Source organism: Labrus bergylta, chromosome 20 (genome assembly GCF_963930695.1).
Source record: "Labrus bergylta chromosome 20, fLabBer1.1, whole genome shotgun sequence".
Classification (NCBI taxonomy): domain Eukaryota; kingdom Metazoa; phylum Chordata; class Actinopteri; order Labriformes; family Labridae; genus Labrus; species Labrus bergylta.
In genome coordinates, this window is record NC_089214.1 from 9,482,635 (window position 1) to 9,505,711 (window position 23,077).

Here is a 23,077-nt window from a genome sequence, read left to right on the forward strand (position 1 = left end):
AGAGAGCGAGAGAGAGAGAGAAAAGCAGCTAACAGCATTACACCACTAATCCAATCACTGCTTTTCACCTCAACCGTCCACTTTTCAATTCAAATTAATCCATTCAGATACAAGCAGCCCATCCCCAGTACACACATGCTCAAAGATAAAAACTACAATTACTTTCAGTACTTTTACTTTTAAATGAGGTGAGCCATTTTCAGGGATAATTCTGACTTCCTAGGATCTTGTGTTAGCTAACATTGTATCACCGCCTTTCATATTTTGAAGGCAGATGTCAGAGTGAATAAGAAGTGGACAAAGTCTTTGTTTCTGGCCAACTTGAAGGTGCCTTAAAGCTGTGATTATTCTAATGGTCATCAGAGGGATATTCTGCTGGTTGTAAAAATAATTCTGATTGTTTGAAAGTCTATGATAAAATGTTTTTCTACTTTTCTGTTGAATTATTTCCGACGTTAAAAATTTTTAAAAAATGAGTTTATGGTCGCAATCTCTAGAACATGATGTTCATTTAGTAAAGTCTGGTCCCATTGAGAGTAAATTAGACCAGAAAGAAAGGGAGGGGCTAGGGCTGGGCTACCTGTGATTAAATGGTTGCTACCCCCCTGAATAATGCATCACTCATTGTTTGGTTTTACAAAAAGAAGCTGTTCATTTAGCAGAAGGTCAATTTGTTTAGATACTAAGTTTTGCTCACCAGAATTTGTGTCCCATTTATATACCTGCTAGTTCTAGCGATAGCTGACACAGTTAGCTGCATTCACACATGCAATCCTTATTTGGAAAGTTGGAGCACTTTAGCAACTCTTGTCCAGCTTCTTTTTTTTTTTTATGGGAGAGTCAGAAAACAGGGAGAGAGAGTGGAGAACAGTATGCAGGAAAGGAGCCACAGGTCAGACCCGAACCCGAGCCGCGCCCCTTACATAGGGCGTGCACACCAACCACCAGACCACCGGCGCCCCTTCTCCAGCTTTTTAAAGTTGTTTGGCATATGAAACGTATTTGTCCTGGTTTGATTTCTTGTTATATGTGGTTGATGATGAAATAAAATAATACATTGTCAATTTTCAAATTAGTCCAGAATGTTCCTGGTGAATTTGGTGATAAATACTAACTCAGAATGTTGTATACAAATGTGAAATTTCCCTCAAAATAACTTCGCTGTACCTTTTCATGTCATTAGGGACCATGTGCTCATTAGTGAAGTCTGCAGTGTAACTGTTTCTTTTGAACTACATTAAACCTGTTTTGACCTTTTAATTCTTAAATGCTTCCTCGGAGCATCATGGTACTAGAGAAACACATTTAGTTTCTCTTTGTGATTTTATATGGTTAAATGACAAATAAAATGGGACGTTACTTCTGTAAAGACTTAATATACACCCTCAGAGTTTATGCAAATGCGCTTGTGTTATTCAAAAAAAAATTAAAACTAAAAGGCTTTTTTAAAATGGTGTGGTTGTGACAAAATAAGAAAATAAATTTGTAATAAAAAAAAAAGTTTCCTTTTAGCATCCTGGCCTTAAAACCAGAGAGGCAGAAGAGAGAGTGTGATGTTATTTATTGGACTGTAACCATGGGGCCGTTGCCGAGGAACGAGCCATCGGTAACAAAAGGGTGGATTCATCCATTCATCCAGAGGAGAGGAGGAGGAGGAGGAGGAGGAGAGGCATCCCCAGCCGCAGAGAGGAGATCTGAGCCAGAGGGTTTCCCAACACCAAGCAAGTTGACACAGTTGTTGTTGATGAAACTTTACACACTCCTCCTCCTCCTCCTCCTCCTCCTCTTTCTTCATTGGAGCGTTGTCCGGACAGGCAGGCAAGCAGGCAGTCACATGAAGCCAACACCTGTCGGCAGTGTGGGGGGATGACGAGCACATGGCGCTCCGTCTCTCTGTTTCCCAACCAGCTTCAACAACACATGCTCCTCTCTTCTCTCTCCTCTCTGCAGCCATGTTTTCTTCTCTAAAAGTTTTTTAAATCTGCAGCTTGGACATGCACTTCTAGCCAGAGTTGCAGCAGAGGGGATGGTGGGAGTGGGGGAGAGGAGAAGAAGAGGGAAGGGAGGGAGGGAGGGAGGGAGGGAGGGGGGGGGGGTGAAAAACCGGTTTCCAATAGTGACGGATGATTTGTAGGTAACAGTTGTTTGCCTTGCAGCCTGAGGCCTGCCCCACTCAAGCGCAGACTCACACACAGTTTGTAGCATGCAGCCTGAGTGCAGCAAAGACTGAAAAGAGCTGAAGATTAAAAATGAACCCAAAGTTTGTTCTTTTTATGAGTTTTCTACTCTGAAACACTTAAAACGCAAAACACAAATGCTAAATAGTATGTGCCTCCCTTTAGGTGTAAAAAAAAAAAAAAAAAGATGGTTTTTGAACGAGGTTTGGCTGCTTTAGAGAAATGACTGACAGTGTGAGCAGGAAGTGATGCATTGTACACCATTTTTGTAGTCTTAGAAATTAAAGCTGAACTCACTCATGTGAGAATGTAAATGCTGCATACATGTCATTTTGGAGAGCAAAAAGGATGTTCACAATTAACGAGACACAACAAACATATAAAGTGTATCGTAATGTATCGTATCTTGTTGCATCATATCATATCAAATGGTAAGGGTCTGTAGATATCGCATGGGGTCATATGATATTGTAACATATGGTATCGTGAGTTTGGAACTGTTTTATGGGGTTGTACCATTTTGAGTTACTTCGGGTTGGAACCTATCGTATCGAACTGATTGTTTCATTTCATTATGTTGTGTTTGTAATTAGCGTATTATATCATATTATGTAAGTATTACATCATATAGTAGCACATTGCATCAGGCTGTATCCAATCGTATTGTAGTGTTACATTTTGTATCACATCGTATTGTATTGTATCATGAGGGTTTACTATCATCTCGTGTTGTATTGTAAGAAATTGTATCAAATTGTATTGTCTCATAATGTATTGTGTCCTACCGCATTGCATCGATTGTAACTATTGTAGGGAGTTGAATTGAATAGTATTGCATATCATATCATGTGGTATCATATCGTTTCATGCCACGTCACATCGTATGGTTTGGGGTAGTATTGGATCGTTTCACGTCACAACATAAATACATGATAAAAACAGATTTTAAGATTAGCCATAATTACATGCTGTAATGCTGTTATTTTGTCCCAATGAAACTTCTATATTCCCGTTTGAAAGTTTTTGGAATGGAAATGTCTAATCAAATATTTAGCCTATATCTTTGATTTTTAAGTTTTAGATGAATTCAGAAGCTTTTATTTAATTTAAACAAATCATATTTACATAGTAAAACACTCACAGGCACGGTTTTTCTGCATGACACTTTTACTTCTCAAATCTTAACATAATACATTTATTAAGACCAAAAGTTCTCACAAAGACAGAAAAATAGTTTTCCGAAGTAAAGCAACTTATTCCATATTGTGAATGTGTTTAAATACCAGTCTTGAATTTAAAAACTTTTAAAGGAAGAATAAAAGGTAAGACTTTGTTTTTAGGATGAAACCTTAGAGCCTGTGTTTTTGTGTTTTTGTGTTTGTTTGTGTGTGTGTGTCAGACTGATGTGGTATCTCGACCGACCAGTTTTTGTGATGCTGATACATTAGATACAGTAACCATGAATACCACTCACCTGTTGCTGTCAGGGGTGGGGGATGGGAGTGTTGACACCTGAACAAAACACACACACACGCACGCACACGTGCACACACACAAAAGGGGAAAATAGTCAATTAAAGAGTTACATGGGTGCATCATTTAATCTTTTAATTTTATACATTTAATTAACTGACTTATTATTGCTTTTCATTTTCAAAAAGTAATAAACTTTGTATAAACATTACTCCTGAAGAATTTAATGTTCGTTTATTAATATTCAGCCCTGATAGATACTGCTGTAATTATTAGTATTTTTATTTAGCCTACTTTGTCTTTGGTATAACTTTAAAAGATGTGTTGTATTTCTTGTCTATATATAAACACTTAAATGTAAAGTTAAAATTTCTGACTCTTAGAATAACTCCAAGTTAAACGTGATGAAGTTAAATAAAATATAAACTGACAAATAAAATGATAAACCTTCACAGAGGGATTATTAACTGGAGGGAAGTCTAAATCTGCAGCAATAAAAAGGTCAGAGTCGAGGGTGAAAGATTTTTGACTCCCTCTATTGGTTCAAAAAAAGAACTGCAGTGACTCAACAGATAAAACAATGAAATAAAAACAAATCGACTTACAGAACTATTCATGTACATAGGATGAAAAATAAAAAACAACAATAAACAATTCTGTGTTTATATCTTCTTTTTATTACATATGGATTAAATAGTCGTAATAATTAAAATAATTGTTACATTTTTGATTTGCTTTAGAGTTTAAGGTAAATCTATTATAATTTAATATGTTAAGCTTTAATATTCATAACTTTTACATTCAAAATTGGATGGCTGGTTGCCCAATATGCCCAATAAAAAGATGAAAACATGTTAAACAAATAAAAGTTTAGGGTGCTTTTATAAAACAGGGGAAAATGTAAAACACACAAAAAGAGGCTCGAAGCGTCACCATTGTAAAAATGGCTTTATTATAATGGATAAATTATTTATTTTTACTTTAATGACTTAGCAATTCTAATAATTATTATTGTAATGAAGGTGCTTTAAGTATTTAATTCCTAATTTTTACATTGTTCATGCTTTTTGTGTATTCTTGACTTTTACTTTATTCTCTGTTGCAGTGGTTGAAGAAGTCACATTTACATCCAATTATAGCTTAGCACTTGACAAATCATTTTAGGGTATAATTTAGACTCCACTACATCTTACAGGTGTGTCCTTTGAATATTTACAGTAAATCCAGATGTGAGATGACAAACTACAACATCAAAATGCTCTTAAATGATCATGTTTGTGTAATAAAACAGAATAAATATTAATCTAGTATAAAATCTCTGCTACGATTCTGACAGTACATTTTTACAATAAAAACGTATTTAATGTCATTAAAGTCAAATTTTAAATTCAGGACTTTAACTTCAAATGGATCATGTTTAGATTGTGGTATTTCGATTTTTACAAAAGCAGAGTTCGTCTTTCAGCACAGTGACTCACTTTTTTGAACATGTTCTGATCATTTAAATTTAGAGGATCACATTTTGCATCTAATGAAATCTTTGACGTATTTATTATAATAACTGGAACCAAGCTACTGAATGAAAGTGATGAATTTAAAGAAAACACATTCAGTCGTTTTGAATTTGCTTTTATTGTAGTAGAAAGTTTCAGCATTAATATAAGATTTTAAGTCACAAAGAAAAGATTATCACATTTTATCCAATACAATTCTCATGAATCAGATTTTTAAATCCAGACTGGGAGGTGGCTGTGAGGATAAACTGAGTCTGTCAGCTCGCCATGAACGTCCGTTGTGTTTTTTAATTAAAAAGAGAAAAGTAATTGATTGATATGGCTTATGATGATATCTTAAATCACAAAAGGGAAATATGCAGCAAAATCAAATTCCATCATTCTTTATCTTCAAAAGGTCCAAATGTTGTTTATTAATTAAACTGGCTGTAAAAAGGTCAAACTTTCTATTTTGTTGTTTTATGAAATATTTTGTTGTCTAAAATCACAGGAGTTCAGTCTGTGAATGTTGGAGTTCATTATTAATTATTATTTAATTATGAGCAGATTTCTCATTTCAGACGTTTTGACTTGTAGTAGTTATAAAAATATTGAATAAAATATCAAAATAAAAGATATCTACAATCTGGAAAATATTCATAGATAAAATGTTATGTTGAAGAAATGTAACGTCCACAAATTTCTGGAAATGTAGTTGATAATTATAATCATTTGTTTTATTTTCTTTACTTCAAATCTGATGTGAGACAAATTAAATGTAACGTCGCACACATGCCAAATGTCTGTCTTTACTAAAAGCAAGATCACGACTGTTTTCATATAATTAATTATTAAAATTACGTTTTTCTTTTCATGAAGACTTTTAAATTTAAAAAAGGGGATTTGATTGACCTGTTGTAAATAAATCAATTGAAAAAATTCAGATAAATGAAATTCACCTTAATAGAGCAATATAAAACGATCTTATCAAGTTGACATGCTCTGACTTTTCATATAAAATGGTCAATATATTTTCATGTTTCTTGGGTAATTTTTTTATACCTCTGAGCTGGTAGACTAGATTGACCTAACTTTTACAGTTTTAATGTTTGTCACACAAACCTCCCTCACCTCTTAATAAGAATCTGGATTTTCTACATTTGAGTCTAAATTTAAAGAAGACAGAGAATCATCTAGAAATTCATTTGCATAATTACTGGCTCCACCCAGTCAGATTAAAGCCGTTTTGATTGGTGAAAGCTCGTTGGAAATGGTGATGGGCGGGGTCACAGATCTGTGATCCCATCATCTCGGGCTTTAATTTCAACATCAATCACTCCATCAGCCTAAAAAAAGCACAACAGAACATCAACCAGACATAATCTGAACGCTAACATTAAAAGGTTTCTTTTCTTTAAATTAGCAGAACAATGTCTAGATATAATGCAATGAGTAAAAGTAAGAAAGAATGTCTGCATACTGTATGTTTTGATTATTTGATTTTTGTTAAAAAAAATGAATATTCAATAAATAAATCGAGTGAAAGTTGGGTTGAAGAACAAGGTGATTTTCTTTTTCAGAATCAAAAACTGATTATTCAAATAAAAAAATGGTTTGATTTTTATTTTCCCTTTTAGAAAGGAAAAAAGAAATAACTAGAAAACAGAAACACAAATTAGTTAGTGTATTTCTTAGACGGGGCAGGAGAACCAAAATATACACATAAAAAAGACGAGTAGAGTAATATGAACAGAGAAAGTCGGGGAGGTTACCCGGCCGAGGTTGCTGCAGACCATAACAGCCACAATTCGGCGTTGTCCTTCCAGTCGAGGGATGAACGACTCCGTCCAGGAGTACGAAGCTTGAGGCTCAATGACACTGAAACACAGTCAGGCATAAATAAACCGCTTCTAAACAATACTCAGCAAACATCAGTCAGCATGTCATCAGAGGGGAGTGCACCTGTAGAAACGAGTCTTGTAGCTTATGAGTCCCGATCCCTCTATGGCCACGACTACATCCTGCAGGGGGAAGCTGTAGGGGTTGGTGAAGGAGGCGGTCACAAACATCTCCTTCTGCACCTGAAGCTGCCCACTCACCTGCAAACACATTACAAAAGGTTGTATTTATAAAGTAGAACCATTCCAGTAGGTTTAAAGACGCGTCAGGTGGATTTCTATTTAATTATTGTTGTGAGTAGTGGCAAAGCTGTAGGAGGATGTTTCAAAACTTCATATCCAATCCTTAAAGACCCAGATGAGAAATATCTGCATAAAATGACTGTAAGATATTAGTTTAGTCTGTTAACTGTCCCAACGAGGCTGTAAAAGTGAGCGTTGTGCTTTCCTTAAAGAGTAACTACAGAACTACTAACAGAAAACAAGATCAGCAAAGAGTTGAGACCACTATGTCCAAATGGGATGCCAAAGTCGACTTAAACTAAAAGTTCTCAACAAAAACTTTGAGTAACTATCTAAAGACATCTTTTGATTCCTGATGTGCATGCATGCGTGTGTGTGTGTGTGTGTGTGTGTGTGTGTGTGTGTGTGTGTGTGTGTGTGTGTGTGTCTGCATGCGTGTCTTTGTTTTTACCTCCACGGTGAGGTGAGGGGTCTGCAGTTCGACCACCTTGATGGCGGTCAGTGAATATTCATCAGCCTGTCCAGTCACAACAAAGCGCAGAGAGACCTGATTGCCCAGGTGAGGCAGGTACTCCTCAGTGGTGACCTTCAGCATCACACGCTCCACTGCAACACACACACACACACACACACACACACACACACACACACACACACACACACAAACACACACACACACACACACACACACACACACACACACACACACACACACACACACACACACACACACACACACACACACACACACACACACAGAAATCTTTATCATAACAGAGTTTATTTGTAAAGCTACAAATGACTTTTTCCTTTAGGTGTTTCTCACTCTGGTTGGCAGGCACGGTGACAGTGAAGTCATAATCTTTGACGTGACTGGCTGTGACTCCAGTGTAGAAGATGACTGACTCAGACAGGTGAGCCTGGACGGTTTTGGGGAGATCACCCTGGTTCTGGAAATCCACGGCCAGGATCACATCCTGACACATCTGGACCTGAAGAGAGGGACAAAGATGGAGAAAAGAAATACTTGAAAATGTTAATAAACAAAAAAGCAAGTGTAAAATGGATGAGGGTTGAAGGACTAGTGGGATGGATGGATGGATGGATGGATGGATGGATGGATGGATGGATGGAAGTAGAGATGGATGAATCATTGAAAAAGCAGATGGATGTGTTGATGGAAAACAAGTGTAATACATGAGAAAATGAAAGGGATGACTTTTTGGATGGATTGCCTTTTGGAAAGCTGTTCAATTGGAATTTTTAAAACGATGAATGGATAACTTGATGGAGTAATTAATGTATACATAGATATAAGAAAAGATGGATGGATACACAGATTAATAAATATATGGAGGGATGAAAGGTTGGATGATGGATTAAACAGATCAATGGTAAGGTGGAGAGAGGAACAGATTATCAAGAGACAAAAAAGATTGATGTATGGATGGGAATAAGAAATGGATAACACATGTTGGTTAGATTAATGGATGAATGTAAGGATGGATGGATAATGAAGATGGATACAGAGACATATGGATGGATGGATGGATAAACAGATTTATAGATGTATGAATGGATAAAGGGTTGGCAGATGGACTCAAAAGATACATTCTAAGGTGGAAAGATGAATGGATGGATGCCTGATTGTTTGTTTGATTGGTTGGTTGATTGATTGATTGATTGATTGATTGATTGATTGGTTGGATGAATACACAGGTCATGTCAAGACAGACTTAGAAAGACTGATGGAGGATTGATAGAGTGATGAACATCGGAGGATGACTAGATAGATCGTGTAGTTTTTAAAGACAGGTGTGCAGACAGGTGTTTTACCGGCTCAGCACTGATGGAAACAGACATCTTAGACTCTTTCAGCTCAGAGTGATCCCTCTCACAGCCGTATTCCTCCGCCCGGTCCATTGTCCTGTTATCCTCTGGACTATCTGAATACAAAAAACAAAACAGTCCACACAGTGCTCTAATTTTTTGTCTCTTTTAACTTATTTACACATTGTTGGTTTTTTTCATTTTTTAGAAGTATTGTGTTACCTTGAAGGTACTTGTAGTTGTGTGTGATGTCCAGACGTTCATTTTTTCCAACAGCTTTGGTGCAGATCAGCATTCCAACGTAAGTCTTGTTTACCCAGAATGCACTCAGAGTCCCATAACGATCCCGCCTATGGCAGACAATATCACTGTTCACCTGGTGATGGAGGTCATAAACATGGAGTAAATAACTTCACCTTTGTCGAATCATATCATTCAGTATAGTATCATAATTCATCATATCGTATCAAAAAGTATTGCGGCTGCATACTTCCATCTTTTGTACTGAAATAAGGCTTGAATAGGAATATGTAAAATACACTGTATTTCTAAACTTTAGTATTGTTCCTTTGAAAAGTTTTTGTTCTTCTTGTCTTTTGAAAACGGTTAAAAACGAACCTCAGCAAAGACGAATCCGCAGTCAAATGGGTGACACAGCAGACCGTCCTTGATGGCATTGACAGAGGATGGACCGCAGCGATAAAATCCTGATATCAAACACAGGATCATAACTATCTTTCTACATGTTTATTGATATTTCCATCTTTTATTTATCTGGCTGTATCCAAATGTCCTACCATCGCTGGTCTCCTGCGGCGTGGCGTCCACCACCTGCCAGCCGCTGCAGTGGGACGGGAGGTCGTGACGGTTGATGAACACTTCGTTCCAGCAGTGGTAGTTCCTAGAGGGAACATATGTAATGTAAGTACACTTGGTTTTTAAGTGAGCAAAACACTGTAGAAGAAAAGCTGTAATTACTCTATTTTCTTTTCCTGATTCTTAACTCCTTCTTTACAAAAGTTTTTTAAGAATTATTGCGATATTAGTTTTTGTAGGATTGTTTTTTTCTTCACTCCGAGTTATTTAGCTATTGGCAAATATTTTACTCATGGATTGTTCTAAATAAAACTGTTTTATTTTCATGAATAAGAGGTAGAACTAGCCTTTTGTATTTGGGATACTTAAAAAAAATCAATAACATAAGATCATCAATATATACTAATTAGTTATAAAAACAGGTAGAAAGATAGGTTACTTTAGTTACTGCAACAACACCTTTAGCTTTCTTACATCCAAACTTTAATATGATGTTATGTGGGATTCAGATTTCACAAGACTTTAAAAATACAATTTTTATGGAAATTAAACAGAGCCCTTAAAGAGACATCGACTGGAAAAAAAAAAAAGAGTTTCTAGGGGACACCAGAAACTCACCCATGGTGCTCATCCTATGAGACAGAATGACAGAAACTCTCTGGTGCACACACACACACCATCTTACCATCTTAATGATCATTAGAAGTTTGTACTCATAGGATGGCTTTGTAAGGAGGAGAAAGTTGCCTTGCACACCTGACACTCAATTTAAAAAAAATTGTTTTCTGCCCATGTCCCCATAGGGGCTCCGTAAAATTCAAACATCATAAAGCAAAATATTTTAGAGATAAAAACAATTGTTACAGTTAAGATAGTTAGGGTAATGATTTAAATGATTAAAATCACAGGAGGATGTATAATAAAATATAAATCTGAAAGTTAAGGTTCTAAAAAAATTGGAATAATCTGCAGGATTAAGCAAGCAAAATAAATGAAGGTTTGTTTTTCTGCATACAAATCAGATTGGTGGGAGATTATCTGAGACCCAAACTGTTTTAGTTTAAATCCAAATTTGGGGAAATCTGTAAAGGACTTTACATTAATTCTCTTAAAGCATCATCTACTAGCTAACAGTAACGGCTGAGAGGTTTATGGACGAACCAGATTGAGTCCATGGTGTGGCGTCTGTCCTGTGAGTTGTCCATCCTGAAGATCAGGTCGATCTTCAGGTTGCCCGTGCTGTCATGAGCTGAATTGAAGTTGGTGATGACTCTAGCCGGGATGCCGAGGCAACGAAGCACTGCATTGGAATAAAATGATTCATTTCACATTATTACTTTCAAATATCAAGAAATTATATCTACAAGAAAGTAGTGGTCATTTTTCAACACTTTGTGGTTATTTAGAATTTACTTTTTGTAGATTTTTCTTTGTTTTTGAAGATTAATGGACACAAAAAAGACCCAGAGCATGTAACTGACAAGCCCCTTTCATACTTGAAATGATCTAAAAGGCTTAAAATATACATTTTGAAGCTTTAACTCAGTGGGACAGTGTGTGTCCTTACAGGTGTTGAAGACCCCAGCGAACACCCAGCACTGGGCATAGCAAACAGGGACTCCAGTGTTGACATACTGCAGCAGAATCTGAGCGCTGCCGGTCCAAGATGTTGGGGGTTTGCCCATGGAGAAATCGCCGCCCCAGTTCCCGACCAGCACACCGTAATCATCCTGAGAGTTCACCTGAGGGAAGAGGAAGGTCAAATGTCAGTTACCCTTAGACAGTGATGTTCATACACATTACAACCCCAAAAAGTCTGGACTTTGTATAAATTGTTATAAATAAAAACAGAATGTGAAAACAACAAAATCACATGTTTAATTTGATAATAGCAAAAAGAAAACATATCAAATGTTAAAACTGAGCAATGTCATTGAGTTTGGCCAATGACATGTTGCAAAAAGTTGGGACAGGATCATGTTTACCCCTCTGTAGCATTTATGTGCACAGAGAAAGTCCTGTAAATTTGTTTCTGTTCTGTCCTGATGCTTAACGGCAAAGAATTTAAAAAAATGTCTTAAAAAAAATTATTTAAGGCTTAAACCACGGGGACTTGTGACCAAACAGCTTGGTATGTATTCTCAAATTCATGTCCAATAATTGGAGACTGTTGAACTATAGTTGAGCAGGTTAAGTGCTTCTCAGTCTGTATTCTTACCACGGCCGATGCCATCCTGACCAATTGGACGACGTTGCCTCGGGTGGAGATCGGAATCCGACAACGATCCAGGATGGAAATACAGGCGTCCAAAATGCCCATCTCAAACTGAAGAGAGATGATGAATTAACTTACAGTTTATTCTCTCTGAGTTGTTATGATGTTCATTTATTTGAAGGCTGAAACTGATTTTATGCGTTATATCTAAGCTCACTGGCCTTTAAATTCTGCACCTTTTGTACATTTTGTGTTTTTGAAGGATTTCCTTTAACTGTTTTGCACCAAAACACCAAGTTAAATTCCTTTGTATGTGCAAATGAACTTGGTAATAAAAAATGATTCTGATTCTGATATTTGAATATTTGATTGTACCTGTCCATACATCCAGTCGGTCTCTGACACAGCATTGACATCACCCTGGAAGATAATACCGTTCTCGTTCAGGATATACTCCTTCCGTTCTGCTTCATCTTCAAGAAACACAGCGTCCTCTGCAGGGGAAGAGAAATTCTGTCTTTTATTGTTGTTTTGTCCCTCAGAAGCTCAGATTGTTATTCTAAGTGTCTGACGGCATCACAGAAAGGATCCCTACAGAGATAGACCTTTGCGTGAAATAGGAACATGATTTTTTAAAACAGAAACAGCTGTAACATTCCAGCCTTCAAAGACACCAGACTCCATTGAAAATACAAAGATTTTATCTTGTGGAACTCAGGAGTTCTCTTCTGCGACCTCGCTCATTTACCTTTTAGTTGTTTTATGTGACTTGAGTGTTTTTAATAGTACATTTTTGAACCTTTCAATTTTGGAACACACAATGACATAATCAAACAACCAATAGAGGCAGTGATAGATTGGCAACTCCCATGTTCTCCAAGGTTAAATGACTGTTTTGGTCAATGGAGTTGAGTTGATTGAGGAATGCAGATTTTGGTTGTAAAAATAATCTTCCCCTGAAACAAAAAGGTCTATCTCTGTCGAGATCCTTTTTGTAATGTTGTCAGACGCTTAGAATAACAACCTGAGTCTGTCAGGGACAAAAACAACTTTTAGTGAAAGCACTATGACCTGGATCTGTTTCCACACAGGAGTAATGTTGCAACCATTACAGCCTGTTTAGTGGGTGCTGCATGAAATAATATACTGGAGCATTCCAAACAATGTCACACCATTTCATTCATTTTGTCCTTGTTAATATGAGAAATGGGACTGTTGCTAAAAAATACCCAGGACATCAATTTCACAAGACAGTGAGACAAACTAATAAACATTCCCCATGAAGTAAGACAGTAATTCTCTATCAGCCACCAGGGGGCAGTAGAGTGTCTGTGGGTGTTCGTACTTGGACACCAGGCATTGCACAGCAGGTACAAGTCGGTCTCGTCATTCCTCTTGGTTCGCTGAATGATGTTGCCTGCAATGACAGCCACATAGGTACGAAACTTCCCCACGATGGCGTTGGCCGTCGGCGTGATCCCCAATATCACAGACTCTCCCTGCTCCTCCAGGATCGTACCTGACCACGAGCTACCTTTACGGATGCCAGAAGTCACCACCAGCAGAGTTCCTTTACTGGGAGAAGGGTTAGAGCCTGAGGAGGAGGAGGAGCAGGAGGGTCAGTGATATTTGGGGTTGGAGGAAACGAGGCAAGGAGAGGAAGCAATGAGAAGAGAGAGAAAATAAGGAGAGGAGGGAAAAGGTGAGGAAAGGAGAAAAACAGGATGGGAATGGAAATTAATTAAAAGGGTAGTGGCTTAGAGAGACAAGAAGTTAGAACAGGGGCTGGCAGGAGGCAAGGAGAGGTAAGGAAACGAGAGGGGGAAGAGAGAGATGGAGAGGAAATCAAGGGAGGAGAGGAAAGAGGAGTGTTGAGGAGGGGAGATAGAAGGAGAAGAGGATACACAGTAAGGAGTGCAGTAGGGGAGAAAAGGAAAGAAAAGGAGACAAGGAGAGAATACAAGGAGAGGAAAACAGACAACAGACAAGAGCCAGAGAGAGGAATGAAGGACATGACAGGAAACAAGGAGAGGAAAGAAGAATATGACAGGAAACAAGGAAACAAGAGAAGGAAACAGTATTTCTGTCTTCTGTCCTTCTTGACTCAAAATAAATAACAATTTGTTTTTTTAAAGTGATTAAAAATATCAGATTTTATGGAGCTGAGGCCAAACATGTCTGCAAACATCTGTCAGACGGAGCAGGTGTGTGTGTGTGTGTGTGTGTGTGTGTGTGTGTGTGTGTGTGTGTGTGTGTGTGTGTGTGTGTGTGTGTGTGTGTGTGTGTGTGCGCGCGTGATTAGCCATGACTGTGATGCTTCCTGATGAGCTGACAGTAGTTTAATTGTTCAGTTAATGAACATCTTTTCCTCGGTTAATTGGTTAACGATGGAGATCTAACTGTTGGTCTCAGGTGTGCCAAGCCCTGGCTACTGAGCGTGCTCAGTAGCAGAACACACCCTCCCCCCATCCCTAAAAATTTGTCAGTGCGGCGTCATTGTCAGTGTGAGATTACTGATCTAAGCCCGTTGGCTCGTTGTGGTAAGCCCTGCAGCTCATGTTGAAATTTCCGAGATGCGTACTGAGCAACTGACCAATAACGACAGAGCGGCTCGGCAGACCAATCAGAGCAGACTTGGCCCACGTGGGGTCTAACAGTGTGGGCTCAACAGAGCGTAGCTGACAGACTCAGAGGGTAGAGGGAGCAAGGAGGAGCAGTACATGAAAACAGACACTTTTTTCAGACTTTATCTATTGTGAACGTACAAAAGTAGATACATAGATTAAATATACAAACCCCAAAAAGGGCAGAATATGAGCTCTTTAAGAGAAGCTAATTTAATCTGAAAACCCCTCACTATTACCCCAGACCTGCATCATTATCCCCATCCTGATCAGGATCCCTGTCACATCCTTCGTCTGACTTTTATCATTTATCCTGATCCCAGCTGAGGGCTGTTTCAGACTCAATTACAGGAACTAAATGTCATCAAACTGGAAAAGTGGTCTTTTTACAAGCTTGTTCATATTTTACACATTTTATAAATATATTTTGAACTAGAATGCTGTTTTACTTAAGTGATGAACAAGATTTGGTAAACATGGGGTTATAATAAAGTAATGATTTTGTTCTTATAAAAACTGTATGTATAAAATATATAATCAATCAAAATCAATATTAAAGAATTACATAGGCCTATCTCATTTAAAGCAGCTTTGAGGATCTTTTAGTGTGTGGATTTTAGCGCCCCCTTGGGACAAAGTTTATGAAGTGTTATTTAGTGTTTTAGTGATCTCTGCGGACGACTGACTCAGATTGGATTAATGTAACTTTCAAGTTGATAAAGCCAAACATTTACAATTGACTTTTATTTTATATGTGCTCTTCATTTGATGAATCGTTACTGTGACACAGTAGATCAGAGACGTTTTTAAAGTCACTGGTCCTTCTTAAATATTTGAAAGCAGCTTTGAGGATCTTTCAGTTTGTGTAGATTGTGTTGCCTCCATCATGTGGAAAAAGTTTTTAATATAAAGTCCACTTTAAAGCTTTGATTATCCAGATGGGTTGATCTTTAAAAGTATTTTATCCGGTTCTTTTAAAAATCAGGACCAAAGTGAGCTGTATAAGATAAGAAAATAAATTTCCAAATGCTGAACAACCCGACCACTCAGTGAATCTTTATCCTGATTCTCTAACATTCCCCACTTCATAATCTGTCTCAACCAGTTTTTATGAAATGTTGATCGATTTGACTTCTGGATGGAGACTCACCGATGACGAACTCGACCTGGAAGTCGTCTTCTTTGACGATAGGGCGGTTGAAGGTGATCCTAATGATGAACTGTTTACCGCGTCGGACCACCAGGTTCTTGATGTCGTAGGCGACGGTGTAATGGTTGGGTTTGTTGATCGACTGACACATGTCCACTTTGACCACCGACAGAGCATCTGAGGGAGGAGTAACGAGACAGGCCACCATATTAATATGTTATTGATCGTGATTCATTTCTGCACATTAACTAGAATAAAATAAACATATCTCACCTCTCGAAGGTGCGTTACTTCTGGGCATGGCCTGGTCATCAAAAAACTCAAATTCCGGGAAATCTGCATCATCATACATAAGGTTGGAGGTGGGCACCTGAAAAGCATTCAAATATTCATGTGGATCAATTAAAAAGAATATCACAGAGGCCTGATAATATCTAAATAGTATAATGTTTTTCTGCCCGTGATTCTGTACCGGCTCAGAGTAGCGCCCCCTGTGGGTGTTTGATTCTTTGGCTGAAGACGTCATGGTCGAAGAATCAAAGATTTCACTGATGTCACTAAAAGAAAAAAAACACACAAAATAAATAAAAATATGCACATAAAGACAGATGAAGTATATACAAGTAATACATGCTAAGCTTGTGTGTGTGTGTGTGTGTGTGTGTCTCACCGCTCAGATGAAGAAAGAAGTGTGTGTGTGTCGAGTCTCTGATGATCAGATCAGAAGATGTTCAGATCAACTTCAACTGTCAGTTTATATACACATGCTGCTTCCTCTTCACACACACACACACACACACACACACACACACACACACACACACACACACACACACACACACACACACACACACACACACACACACACACACACACTCTTAATAAAGTCACAGTAAGTGATTTTCAGCTGCCGTTTTTTTTCATAAATCTGTTTTTCTTTTTTACATTACACACAACTTTAGTCCAGTAGAATTCTATACAACAACAAAAAAATCATATAGAGATAAACAAAAGAAAAACAACACAGACAAACATTTTATCTTACAAAATTACACCACTAATACAAGCGGTCAAAAAGACAAATTGAAAAACTCTCTTTTTTATAAATGAAAGAAGATTAATTGGACAAAAGTCAGGATAACTCTAGGAGCTAGAGGGCGCTGTCAAAGGAGTGTAAGGTCGTTTTTGTCCTATACAAACACTGCACTCCTGCAAACACTGCAGCCAATTAAAAATAGTCTTTTGCTTTTCTGCCACTTCACGAGAAATACTTTTCGTTTGGTTATTTTATTGATTTGAGAAGTTTTAGTGAATGAAGTATTCTTTATTTTTATCATCTTAAGTTCCTGGATACCTCAAAGCATGTTACTGTTTTTTGTATCTGGAATATGTTCATCTCTCAGGCCCAATAAAGATCAGGATTATATATACATAAGAGGCACACACTGGGCATTAACAGTGTGTTAATTGTTGAATTATTGTACATGAAAAAACAACGTTGTTTTCTTTAGCTTTCTTTTTTGGTTAGTTTCTGTTTTTTTTCTTTTGCTTAACTTTTGAAAAAGCGTTTGTTGTCTGCCTGTTTCTGCAGCATTGTCTTAATCACCTGCAGTTAATCAGTTAACAAGCTGTTTAGGAGCTTTAACTTCATGACCAACATGTTTATAGAATCATGTCACACTTGTGCTTAAAGGTGTTTCATGTTCTAGACATTATTAGATCATGAGGTTTTATTTCTGTACTCATGTTCATTGTACTTCAAAAAATAACTTTTCTCTTTTTTCTCCAAATAAATGTCCTAAAAGACTGTTCAATCTTTTTTTATATGTAAACACAGAAGTCATGTCATTTGAGTTAATTTGTTCTGTGTCAGTATCTTCCTCTGACCTTGACCTCAGGCAGTGAGGTCAAGATGACACGCTGCTGCCGATTGGTCAGATTTCCCCACAGTTACAATTCCTCATTTTGCTCTGACATCTGCGCTCTGCTCTGAGATCAGAAACATTCAAAAAGCAAAGTCAACAAGAAAATAAATAAATATTAAGAATAGAGCACACAGATTGTTTTAACAGACTTTCTGAACCAGAAACCTTCAACGACCATTAAAGCCTGAAGCAGATATGCATCCATACAATTATCCTGGTCTGTTTTGAACAACATCACATCAGCCACTTTTTAAGCTTGTATATATGCGTCTCTGTCGACTTATGTACAGTTAAATTTTGTTGTTTGGTAATTACTTGTTGTTTGTTCATTACTTGTTGTTGTTTTCTTGAGATCTCATTGTTTTTATTTTGTATTCCTGCCCATTGCAAAAGACCTTACAGCGAGCCACTGTTTGATTTTCTAGACTGTCAGAGGAACAAAGTTTATTCTGAAAAGAAGTCTTCAGGTTTCAGGATGAGTCACCGTCTGTCACCTCGATCTGGATTTAATCGGTCTGAGTCATCAGGACCGCCGTACGGTTATTACGATCCCTCAGCAGATCTGCCCGTGTCTAACACAACGCAGGACGGGACGGGGAGAATATAGAAACAGCAGGAAAATGCAAATTATTTATTTCAGAAAGAAGATCCCAAAACACATCCAAAGTTTATTTATAAGAGAGACAATAAAATGGAAATAAAATCCCAATAAGAGATGAAGAGCATCCACAAACACAATCATACAGAATCAAATGAAATATGAGAGAAGTCAACAAAAGAAAAGATGGAACAGAAAGAGACTCATCTTAAAGAAAAGACTGGAAAGGAAATTATTTCAACATGTAAAAGTTTCAACTTGCTCTGTTCAGGTGAGCGAGTCTTTCAGAGGAGGAAGTGAGAGAGGTCATTTTGCTCCTCACACACAAACACATTGACATGCTGCTGCTTAAAAATGTTACGTCAATCTGTTCATGATCATGGTATATTGCAAAACTCAGATTCTTATTCATGCTCTGTGCATCAGTTTGACCCAGACATAAATGTTTTTAAAAAACTGTAACATTTTGGAAAAAAACTTTTAGAAATCCATTATTTTTCCAGTCAGAATCAGCTTCTAAATTTTACTTTGTGCAGGTTATACAAGGGTGTATTCACACCTGCCTTGTTTAGTTTGCTTGAAACAAACTAAAACCCTGGTGCAGATCTTTTGGGCAGGTGTGAATACAAACCATCAAACCTGGGAGCGCATCAAACAGCCGAACCGAGACCCAGCCGAAGAGGTGGCCACAAAGAGCAAAATTTAGACTCAATTTGAGTAAAGAGCAACTTACGAAATACAAGAAGTTGCAGGTGCACATAGTGCTATTCACCAGAGAGAATTTGTCACATCTCTCTAAGTAGGGGACTTTTGGGAGTCATGTTATTTTGTTATATTGTAGTTCTAAAGGAGATGCTTAATGTTCTGTTTTTTTTTTTTTCACAATGGCCCGAGTTGAAAGGTTTAAAATGAAACCAGATGAATAAGCTAAATATAATTTCATATAATGTCCATGGTGCAAACCATCCCATTAAAAGGAAAAAGATAATGAGCCAACTAAAGAAAATGCAATGTTCTATAGCTTCTACAAGAAACACACTTAACCGAGGTTGAACATAAAAAACTGAAAAGGGAATGGGTAAACCATGAATTTTATGCCTCATACGGCAAGAAAAAGGCTGTAGCCATATCAATAAATAAATCAGTGCCATTCACTTTAGAGAAAGAAATAAAAGATAAAATGGGACGGTATGTAATGATAGTAGGCTCCATAGGAGATATGAGTATGTCTTTAGTAAATATATATGCCCCACAAGAGGAGAACGAAACATTCTTTAAACACTTAGCCAATGTTATTTCTAGTGATGCAAAGGGGATTATAATAATGGGAGGGGATTTCAATACAATACAAAATGGGAAGTTAGACAGACTACCATCAGAAAAGAGATTGATCTCAAAAAAATCCAGAATATTAAATAACACTATAAAAGAGTTAGGCCTTATTGATCCATGGAGAAACATTAATCCCAGGAGCAAGGATTTTACTTTTTACTCCAATCCACATGACAGCTATTCAAGGATAGACTTTTTCTGTGTATCCAAACAACATGCACACAAAATCATAAACTGTAGCACTGAGAGCATAACCATAAGTGATCATGCCCCCATTACAATAACGGTGGATTTGGGTAATGAACCTTCTTTTAAATACTGGAGATTTAATGTGTCACTTCTATCTGATGAGCAGGTGTTAAAGGAACTAAAACAACATCTAAAAGGATACCTGGAGATAAATGACAATGGCCAAGTATCGCCTTCAATTTTATGGGAGGGGGGAAAAGCGGTGATGAGAGGGAAAATAATAGAACTAACATCTAGACTAAAAAAGCAAGACTGGAAAAGCAAATAAGGTTAGAGAGTAAAATAAGAGAACTAGAGTTGAAATATAAGAGAACATCAGACAACTCTATACTACTTGACCTAAAAAAGACTAGAAATGACCTTGAAGATTTGCTGACATATAAAGCTGAAGGGGCCCTACGTTTCACTTGCCAGAGATATTATCAGATGGGTAATAGAGCAAGTCGCCTGCTTGCATTCCACCTTCGAAAAACCCAATCAAATAGAACAATTTCAAAAATAATTCACCCCAACCCCAAGCAACTTGTGGTAAAACCGCCTGATATAGCGGAAGCATTCTCAGAATACTACAAAAATCTACACCATGATTCAGACTCTGATAACATAGAAGGCAAAACACAGATATTCCTTAAAAAACTACAACTACCAACTTTGTCAAATGAAAGTCCCCTGGCACGAACGGATTCCCTTTGGAATTTTATAAATGTCTCTTAAATGAAGTCACGCCAGTATTGTTTAAAGTCTTTAATTTTGCTCGAGCATCAGGTAACCCACCAACAATGTGGTCAGAAGCCATCATTTCAGTCTTACATAAAGAGGGGAAGGACCCAACTTTATATGAAAACTATAGGCCTGTTAGCTTACTTTTTGCACAGAGAATGCAGAAGAATATAAAGAAAATAATCAAACCGGACCAAACAGGGTTTATTCCTGAGAGGCAAAGTACTAACAATATTAGGCGAACATTGAATGTTATAACATATACGAAGAATAACAGACAGAATACCATGTTACTCAGTCTAGATGCCCAAAAAGCTTTCAACCGGGTGAAGTGGAGTTTTTTATACAAAACTCTGGCAGAGTTTGGGTTTAACACAACATTTATAGATTGGGTAAAAATAGCTTACAATAACCCTAAGTCAAGAATCAGAGTAAATGGATGCTGCTCAGACTTCTTTTTCCTTAAAAGAGGGTTCAGGCAGGGAGATTGTCTTAGTCCTTTACTGTATGCTGTTAGTGTTGAACCCCTGGCGGAGTCAATAAGAATTAAAACCGCAAGCGGTGATGAAGGGCCCTCGCACCCCTGTGCATGTCGGGGTGTGTCGCGACCGTGGGAGTGCAGCAGCTGTGGAATGTGGCTAAGCAGCAGGCCGTGCAGTTCGATTTGTGTAAAAGTGGTAGTACTGGCATGTTGAAATAGGCAACATAATGAAGATCACATACAATTTTGACGTAGAGCAGTTCAGGCTGGCACTGTCATGATAGCTATGACATTTGGAGGAAATGGAGCATTGTATATAGGATGTAGTACTTAGTCTTTGCTGTAGGGGGCACTATGGTTGAAGTTGACTATTGTTATGTCAATTTGTTCAGAGGCCAACCCTGATCATACAAGCAAAATTTCAATCAGATCAGACAAAGTATATATGATGTAGTACTTAGTTCTGCAGTAGGGTGCACTATGGTTGAAGTTGACTATTGTTATGTCGCTGTGTTCAGAGGCCAACCCTGATCATACAAGGGAAATTTTAAGCAGATCCGAGAAAGTATGTATGATGTAGTACCGTCTCTTTCCAGTAGGGGGCGCTATGTTAATGGCATAAGTGTATTAGGTTAGATGTGATCAGGCCAGAACTGACATTGTTCATGTGAAATTTTGAGCAAATCTGACATTGGGTGCATCTGAATTGTCCCTCCTATCTCCTTTCACTATCCACTTTACCTTAACCCCGGAAGCAGTTAAGTGGCGGCCATGATAAGAGCCGTTCAAATTCTCTAAAAGTTAAGGAAAGGTGGGTCAATTCTTCCTTTATAACCTCCTTTAGCATAGGATACACTGGACCATCCTTTACGAAAGGAGATGAGATTTGACGCCCCACAATTCCTTGCGGCCACAACATTTAAAGCGACTCGCGTATCCGACCGCTCACGGAAATGAACGATGATCGTAAAGTGACACAGATCATGTAAGAGATAAAAAGATAAGAGACATTTTTATCAGATGATGTTTTATTCAACATATTTCATTCAATTCAGAATGTTTTGTGCATTTCTTCAGTTGTACATTCTTGTCTTGCATACATGTAACAATTAATTTCATATTTATTTTGATGTTGATTTATGAGTGGACAGGAAGGTGATGGTTTCATTTTTGTTACTTGTAGCCTGGTATTCTATATTTATTTTATTTCAATACCAACCTTTTGAAAATTAGGATTATTTCACCGGTAAGAAGGCACAGAAAGAGTTTTTTTGATGCGTTTTTGTAGTCCATTTTCGGAACACTGTAGTTTCAACACGGCAGACCCACGTCATTAACCTCCGCCGGCCCGTTGCATTTAATGACGTCGCCTAGTGGAAAATGCGGTTGGATTGTCAGAGCAACGAGATCGCCTTTCACTAAGTCCTTTATGAATTCTCCTAACATCTTTCCTTGACCTCATGACGTTTTCGCGTGGTTAAGGTAAAGTGGATAGTGAAAGGAGATAGGAGGGACAATTCGGATGCACCCATTGTATATGGGAGGTAGTACTTATTCTTTGCAGTAGGGGGCGCTATGGTTACAATTTGTTCTAGCTATGTGACTGTGTTCAGAGTCCAACCCTGATTATACATGTGAAAGTTGGAGCAAATCTGACATTGTATATGGCAGAAAGTACTTGTACTTTGCAGTCGGGGCGCTATGGTTAAACTTTATTATTGTTTTGGGATGGTGTTCAGAAGCCAACCCTGATTATACCAGTGAAAATTAGAGCAGATCAGACAAAGTATATGAGACGTAGTACAGTGTCTTTCCAGTATGGGGAGCTATGTCAGTGGCCCAGTTGTATTACG

General features: G+C 37.7%; 1 protein-coding gene across 1 annotated transcript; it reads right to left on the bottom strand.

Moving 5' to 3' along the window:
* Positions 1–6,429: 6,429 nt before the first annotated feature.
* LOC110000693 (coagulation factor XIII A chain-like) lies at positions 6,430–16,445 on the bottom strand. Its single transcript, XM_020656031.2, has 17 exons — positions 16,392–16,445; positions 16,193–16,289; positions 15,920–16,096; positions 13,491–13,739; positions 12,521–12,639; positions 12,149–12,256; positions 11,498–11,672; positions 11,092–11,230; positions 9,912–10,015; positions 9,733–9,821; positions 9,337–9,490; positions 9,121–9,230; positions 8,111–8,276; positions 7,736–7,890; positions 7,106–7,242; positions 6,916–7,021; positions 6,430–6,489 (listed from the first exon to the last, which is right to left on the bottom strand). The coding sequence occupies exons 1-17, from the start codon at positions 16,443–16,445 to the stop codon at positions 6,430–6,432; spliced, it is 2,199 nt and encodes a 732-aa protein (XP_020511687.2).
* Positions 16,446–23,077: the final 6,632 nt, after the last annotated feature.

Coding starts and splice junctions, on each gene's coding strand:
- LOC110000693 (XM_020656031.2), bottom strand. CDS start 16,445: ATGACGTCTTCAGCCAAAGAATCAAACACCCACAGGGGGCGCTACTCT. Junction 16,097..16,192: donor AAGTAACGCACCTTCGAGAG/GTGAGATATGTT, acceptor CTCCTCCCTCAG/ATGCTCTGTCGGTGGTCAAA. Junction 9,822..9,911: donor GCCGCAGGAGACCAGCGATG/GTAGGACATTTG, acceptor GTTTGATATCAG/GATTTTATCGCTGCGGTCCA.